Here is a 6,641-nt window from a genome sequence, read left to right as displayed (position 1 = left end):
AAATAAAGCACAAACCCAACAGACCCTTGTAAATATACCATGTACAAAGATATTCAGAACTAAGAAACAGTCCCCTAAGCGAATAAATTAAATGCTATATTAACTGCTCTGTGAGTACTGCAACTATATAACTAACAATGTCACGACATTCTGAACAGCACATACAGCGTGCAACATAAATGCATGGCAAAAGAAGACAAAACAAAACCAAATAAGCAGACCATTTTACACCAACTTAAAACACAAAAATAAGCTCATCAAATCTACACCATGCCCTGAAACTTTAAGGCGGTTTTTTAGTTAGGACTATTTGCAAACAATAAAAGCCAAATGCACGCATGCAGAAGGCATAAATCTAGCATCAATCTTCCAAACAAAAGTCTCAAATCAATCAAAATGACAGAAGCAGACAACTTCCTCTATAAAACTATACCGGCTAGCCTACTCTCAACCTTCTGAGAGAGATCCAGCTAACTTTCTGTATTGCTTCAGCCATATCATCAAACTGGATAATGACATGTTAGATAAGTAGCTCAAAAGATGACACAATTTGGTACTTCCTAAATAACAGCATTAGTCCACGTGGGCTCTTAGTCCACTATAAACCACGCCTTTAACCCCCTTGAATGCTAGACAACCAACACCGCATTGAGGCCTGCAAGTGCATAATATGAAGGCCACGACCGACAGACAAAAGCTCAGGCTTAAACCACACAGACGATCTTATCATGGCCTACATCATTTGAATATAAGCAGTCCACATCCAAACTTAACATATCATTTGATTTTAATATACCAGACGCTATCCTTAAAAAAGTATTAGCAGGAAGAGCACTATGGCTGCTGCTCAGCAACTTTGCTTGCACTTGACACCTTGGATTCACTTCATTGACACAAGTATAAAATTCTTCCTTACTTTCCCTCCCTCACCTCCCCTCAACAATCAAGGAGCAAACAACACTTACATGCAAAGGACTTGTCCTTTCTAGTCACATGCAGCCTAAACCTTCAATACCACATCCCCATACCAGACAACTCTCTTAACACAAAGAGAGAGACATATTTACATTTTTATCACAACTAGGCATCAAGACATCTTCAACTCTGATCCACAAATTTCCTTCCTTCCTGTATTGAGGAATCACAAGCGAAAGCTGAAGTTCAGTTTCAGCATTCACTACTTTTGAGTTGCCATGGTGCACATACCAAGGCCTGTCAAGTTGCTCAACTAACGGCATCGATAAAATACTATCATATTCATCTCCATTTCCTAGCCTATCAACCTCTCTGCTTGACTCTGGCATTGGGAAAAGGGGAAGACATACAGGCTGCCAAAAAATGCTACAGCTCGTTTCATTTGAAGTTGCTTCAACTCTTCGTGCATTATCCACATTGCCAAGCCAGCCTGCAACACGAAAATGCTCACACCAAAGTGAACAAAGTGTTACATAGCCCACATGATTTTATAACTTGGAAAAGGGGAGCTGGGTTTACCTGTATGGTCTCGAAATAAGTGTGTGCCTTGTGTGCTTCCATCCTGCAGACTTCTACCCTGTAAAGCTCTGGTATGAGGATTACCAGCCCCTACACGCATTTCCTGAGCACAGTAATCCCAACCATTAGTCCATGACTTACAAGTCTCGGCAGGATACTCTTCTGTTGACAGCCACGCCTTCTGAGTTGTCTGTGTCGCTGCAGTGTGTAAACAAGCACAAGCTGTTTCACCAACACTGTCAAAGAAACACCTTCCACCTAGGCTTGATCCATTCCTAGACTTTCCATGTAGACCAGAATCTTTGTCCTCAGTCAGTTGAGAAGCAGCATGACAGTCTTCCATTGACTGCCTGCCCTGCTGAACTGTCTCTGTTGCTGATGACGTACAAGATGCATGTCCGTCTTGGTCTTCTCTAATCTCTTGCACATCTTTCTTCGAATTTAAACAGGTTGGTCGAAAAGAGGAGCTTGTATCTGGCTTCGATGCTTTTGGAGAAGCAACTGTGTTGGAAACAAGATCTTTCATATCTTTCCTTGACCTAGCATTTTCTTCCACTCCTGCAGCACATGTGTTTGTAGCAATATCTGGCTTTTGGCCAAAGCACCCTCCAACAGCAGTATTATTATGTGATGCTGCACTACGGGGACGACTCTTTGAGCTTACTAATGGATGACCAGAAGTCCCAGAAAATGTTTGTCTTTCTCGAAGCATGCTAGAATCTTTGTTCTGCAGCCTAACAGGATTTCCTTCATTGGGATGGTTGTCATAAACTAATACAGTATCCGCATGGACCGGACTGGGAGGAGACACGACAAATGGGAACTGTTCAACTGCCTCTGGATTGAGCTGACATGTATGACCAGAAGCCCCAGCAAACATTTGTCTTTCTCGGTGCGTGCTGGAGTCTTGGTTCTGCAGCTTAGCCGGATTTGCTTCATTGGAATGGTTGGCAGAAACTGAAACAGTATCCACGTGGACTGGACTGGGAGAAGACATGAAACATTTGAACTGTTCAACGGCCTCTGGATGGAGCTGGCACGTAAGCAGATTGTCACGGTGCTTAGGCAAAGCAGGATTTGAAGCATCAAAAGAACTTCCAATGTTCTTACCTGCTTTTAGGGATTCCTTGGCAAGCAGGCCTGTGCTATGCTCTGATGAAGATGGAAGTTCTGCACCTCTTTTTCTCTTTCCGCAATTCCTCTTTGTTTGCAAACAAGTGCAAGAGTCACATTCTGCAGTTGACCGTATCGCGTCCAAAACAACCTTTGAACAACTGCTGGCATCTTGTTGGGCCTGTGGAGGTGTTGGAGGAGGAGAGGGTTGAGCAGGTGGTGAGCCAGGCGGTAGAGGAGGGGGAGCTGATATACTCTGCAAGGTCTCTGGCCCTATTTCGTGTCCACCAATCATGTCAACATCCATGTCAATTACATGATCATCTCCATTTAAGTAATCAGGGGCATCCTCAGAGCCTTCATGTGGTTGCAGCAATAGAGGTGGCAGAGGAAGTGAAGTTTTGCCATCTGTTTGACTTTGCTTGATTCTGCTTCCTCTGAAAACTCCCCAAAGGTACTGCCTTCCATCCCAATCTGACAACAAAACCTTTCAGACGTTATAAAGCTCAAGGAAACTAATGTTCCATGATATTTAACTTAGATTCAGAGAATTTTCCAAGCTCTTTATTAACACTTACATTGTTGTCCCTCAGGTAACAGCACAGAGGGATAGATAAGAAGCTGGGCAAAATTCAACTTTGCTCGTAATACAAGGTCTTGAGCAATCACACGCTCGAGTAGTGGTTTGTACCATATATCATGACTACAGCAAACAAAAGAGGAAAGAAGCGAAAGGCTTGACCAAAAAGCAAGAGAGTTGAAATCACTAAAAGGGAATTGTCTCACATCCAAATCATTAAACAGGAAATGTCTCGCATCCAAACAGGGCAGTAAAAATCGTCATCACTAAAGCATTGAAATTTATCAGCACCTTTCCATGTCAACAGGAAAAAAGTAAATGCCAATACTGCTGCTAGTTGGAGGGCAATCCTGAAAATGTTTTGGCCATGAGTCTGCTCCAACTCCACGTTTCAATTCATCTAGCTGCAGCTGAGGGGGTAGCATATTAGTTGCTTCACTGACTTTTGGATCAGCCATGTTAGATGGATATGCTTGCATCCCTTTGTAAGATGTGGAACAGTTGGAACTTGAAAGAATTATAAAGCTGCCACTGCAAATTAAACCAACCAAATCAGTTGCCCAGATGGGACATGAACATCAAAAATCAGTAGTATGTTACAACAAAATGTAGCATGCAAGACACGCAGCATTACCTCCATAGAATGTGCAGATAAGGAACAATTTGTTCTTCAGCAGAATAATATGAGAAATGTGGCTTGTGAGTCAAGTCTGTTTTGGCCAGTGAGGTTGTCAGGCTCAACACTTGTGTGTTCTGCAATGCTGAAACCATTTGTTCCTGCGACGACGCAGGGTTAGCTTGGCTTGATCTGCTTTCTGTAACAAAAGGGCGACTGTCTGCTTGAACAGAAGTGGTCTTGGAACACTGCCTAAGGATACCATTACCCCTGCTTTCCAAAATTCCAATTTGGGGCTTGTTATTCTTGTTCCTGCCACTAGCCTCCTTCAACCCACTCAAAGCAGGAGAACAGATACCATAGTTTACATCTCCCTTTAGAGTTGAAAGTGGCGATGCAAACTTTGGCCTCTTGTACATTATTTTATGCCTTTGCTCAGAAGTATGAATATAGATTCGGTCTGCTTGAGATTTATTGGCTAAATTTTCTGCAACCACACGGCCTTCAGATACCTCACCCATTTGTGATCTCCTTTTCCTATTACCGTTAGCAGGTCCAAAGGCTACTGTGAAATAAAGATCTCATATCAAGATATTATTACACCTAGAAAAGCAAGACGAATATTTCATAAACATTTAAACCCCAATTAGTTGCTTTGTTAGAAAGAGTTGTTATTGATTCAAATGTAAAAGCTGTAGGGCATGCACAGAAGCAAGATCCAGAAAGGACAAAATGGCCTTGCACTGTTTGGCATGCAGATGCATCCAAATTTTCCTTAACTCCCTCCCAGTTGAGTGCTTAAGTACTCATAACTTTGGGGTTCTGCATACTCTTTTCCTAGTAACTTTCAAGCATGCATAAAGGTCAATGTCAACTCTTGGCAAAGGATGAACTGAAATGAAAGGGAGTGGAGAGGTGAGAGGAGATGACCAGGTAGATAATTGAGCTGTCCAAGGAGAAGAAAGCAGTAGGTTTGAGGAGCACAATGGCATGTGAAACATGCATTAACCCATACCCCTGTTTTACAGTTGCCTAATTTTAATAGACCATTCTTTTTAGTAGTGACTGATGCTAGTGGATCAGGAATAGGAGCTGTACTTATGCAGGATAATCATCCTATAGCCTATTCTAGTTGTAAGTTGAAACCCTCTGAAAGTCAATGTTCCGAAATGAGCTGTCATTTAATGTATAAAGTGCGCACAAAGACTGAAAGCACATATGATCAAAAGTCTTGAATTCTAAAAACCCACATGGTATAATTAGTAAAACTGGAGCATACAAAGTTTGTATGAAGGATGGTGGTGTTTCACCATAGCATGACTTGTTGCAAATAATGTGTGGGATTCACACAGTAGGATTCCCTTTCTTGTTGCAGATAATGCATGCACCGTGCATCCCAAAGGAAAATCTTAAATTTTAGGAACAGATCCTCCCAAACCCTGAAACCTTGGTTACAAAGTTAAGTTTGGCTTCACAGCAAGATAACATAGTGGACAATTTCATTCTCACCCGTGTAGTGTGTGGAGCTTTGTGGACATACATAATACCAACAGGCATGTCATATATGCAAACTTTAGTTATCAATTGAGGCCCAAACGAATAAATCACTCACTCACCTTTTGTATTTTGATGATTAGTGCACACATCCAAGGGTGTAAGATTAGACTTAATGCACTGCGCCTTTTCCAAAGCTCCTTTACTCTTCTGCATAGTTTCACCTGTGCTCGATTGTTTCCCAGCAACTAAGATCAAAGAGCTGGCCACATCTTTGGCAGCAATTGATATTTTACTTGAACCCTCAAGAGCTGATAAATGTGATATATCATTACCACTTCTAGTCGGAAACTTTTCCTTTGAAGGCAATAAAAATGATACATGTTTATCATTGGCTTTTGATAATGCAGATTTCGAGGGTACAAGTCTCTCGCCTGCAGCTAGCCCTTTACTTGGCACATCATTGTTTGGAAAAGTTCTTTCTGGGACTAAGCCTTGCGGCAAGGATTCTGGGCTTGGAAACATAGGGTGACTGCAGTTTGCATTTGGAAAAACTGTGTGGTCTGCAGCTCTTTTGATTTCCTGCACAGTATCCTTTGTGCTTGAACAATGTCCCATGGGGACGTCCATAAAGTTTGCCAGTTGGTTTGGCCTATTTGTGTTCAGACCCTTCTTAAGTTCTGAAGATTGTGACAATGAGCTGCAACTTCTTAACATACTTTTTGGCTTAAAATGTGATTGAGATGACCCTGGATTTCCACTCCTTTCCACTAACACAGAGTCTGACGACACACAACACTGACTCCCAACTAGCTCATTAGACAAGCTATCATCCAATGGAATACACATTTCTGAGCCACCCATGCTCCTTGAACTGGGCAAACATCCATTAGGACTGCATGCAACGTGTGAAGGGGACTGTTTAGCAGGCTCGTCCAAGGAGCCATTAGAAGGAAAATCTGTAAGACAGCTGAATTCTGTTTGCACTTCTTGTATATCTGTTGTTTTCCTCACTACATTTTGCTGTTTATTCAACTCTGGTCCTGAATCTTGACTGCTGTCATGAGTAGTAACAGGTTTGACATTAAATGGCATATTCAACGAAGTGGGTCTAGAAGAAAGATGATGCTGCTCATTGCAGCTGTCCATGTAAGCAGGCCCAACAAGGTTCCTAGGTGGTGACGGCGGCCGCTTGTTTTCCTTCATATTGCACTCCTGGACTTTACATGCTTCACAAATCCAGTCTGGGGGTACTACATCAGCAAGAGTTTGAGCACAGTATCTGGACAACATCAAAGACAGAGATTCTATCAGCTAAATCAGATCGCACACAATTTTATCAAT

At 42.1% G+C, this 6,641-nt stretch overlaps 1 protein-coding gene across 4 annotated transcripts in view; it reads right to left on the bottom strand.

The window, feature by feature from the left end:
- Nucleotides 1-400: 400 nt before the first annotated feature.
- The window catches only part of LOC148021046 (uncharacterized), a 40,104-nt gene continuing 33,863 nt past the window's right edge, over nucleotides 401-6,641 (bottom strand). Inside the window, exons 3-9 of one of the 4 annotated variants that reach the window (XM_087698887.1) lie at nucleotides 5,420-6,579; nucleotides 3,822-4,368; nucleotides 3,479-3,718; nucleotides 3,186-3,310; nucleotides 2,605-3,081; nucleotides 1,495-2,517; nucleotides 401-1,405 (exon numbers count right to left, since the gene is read on the bottom strand). In XM_087698887.1, the coding sequence (XP_087555013.1) occupies nucleotides 1,041-1,405; nucleotides 1,495-2,517; nucleotides 2,605-3,081; nucleotides 3,186-3,310; nucleotides 3,479-3,718; nucleotides 3,822-4,368; nucleotides 5,420-6,579 (3,937 nt within the window). In that variant the 3' untranslated portion in view covers nucleotides 401-1,040. Of the gene's footprint in view, nucleotides 1,406-1,494; nucleotides 3,082-3,185; nucleotides 3,311-3,478; nucleotides 3,719-3,821; nucleotides 4,369-5,419; nucleotides 6,580-6,641 lie in introns of all 4 variants that reach the window. The other 3 variants (XM_087698886.1, XM_087698884.1, XM_087698885.1) reach the window with 3 other exon arrangements.

The sequence above is a fragment of the Lygodium microphyllum genome, chromosome 18, assembly GCF_053477565.2.
Source record: "Lygodium microphyllum isolate KBCC chromosome 18, Lygodium_microphyllum_v1.1.10, whole genome shotgun sequence".
NCBI lineage: Eukaryota > Viridiplantae > Streptophyta > Polypodiopsida > Schizaeales > Lygodiaceae > Lygodium > Lygodium microphyllum.
Note: the sequence above shows the minus strand (reverse complement) of the source record. Positions and strands in the feature narration are given on the sequence as shown.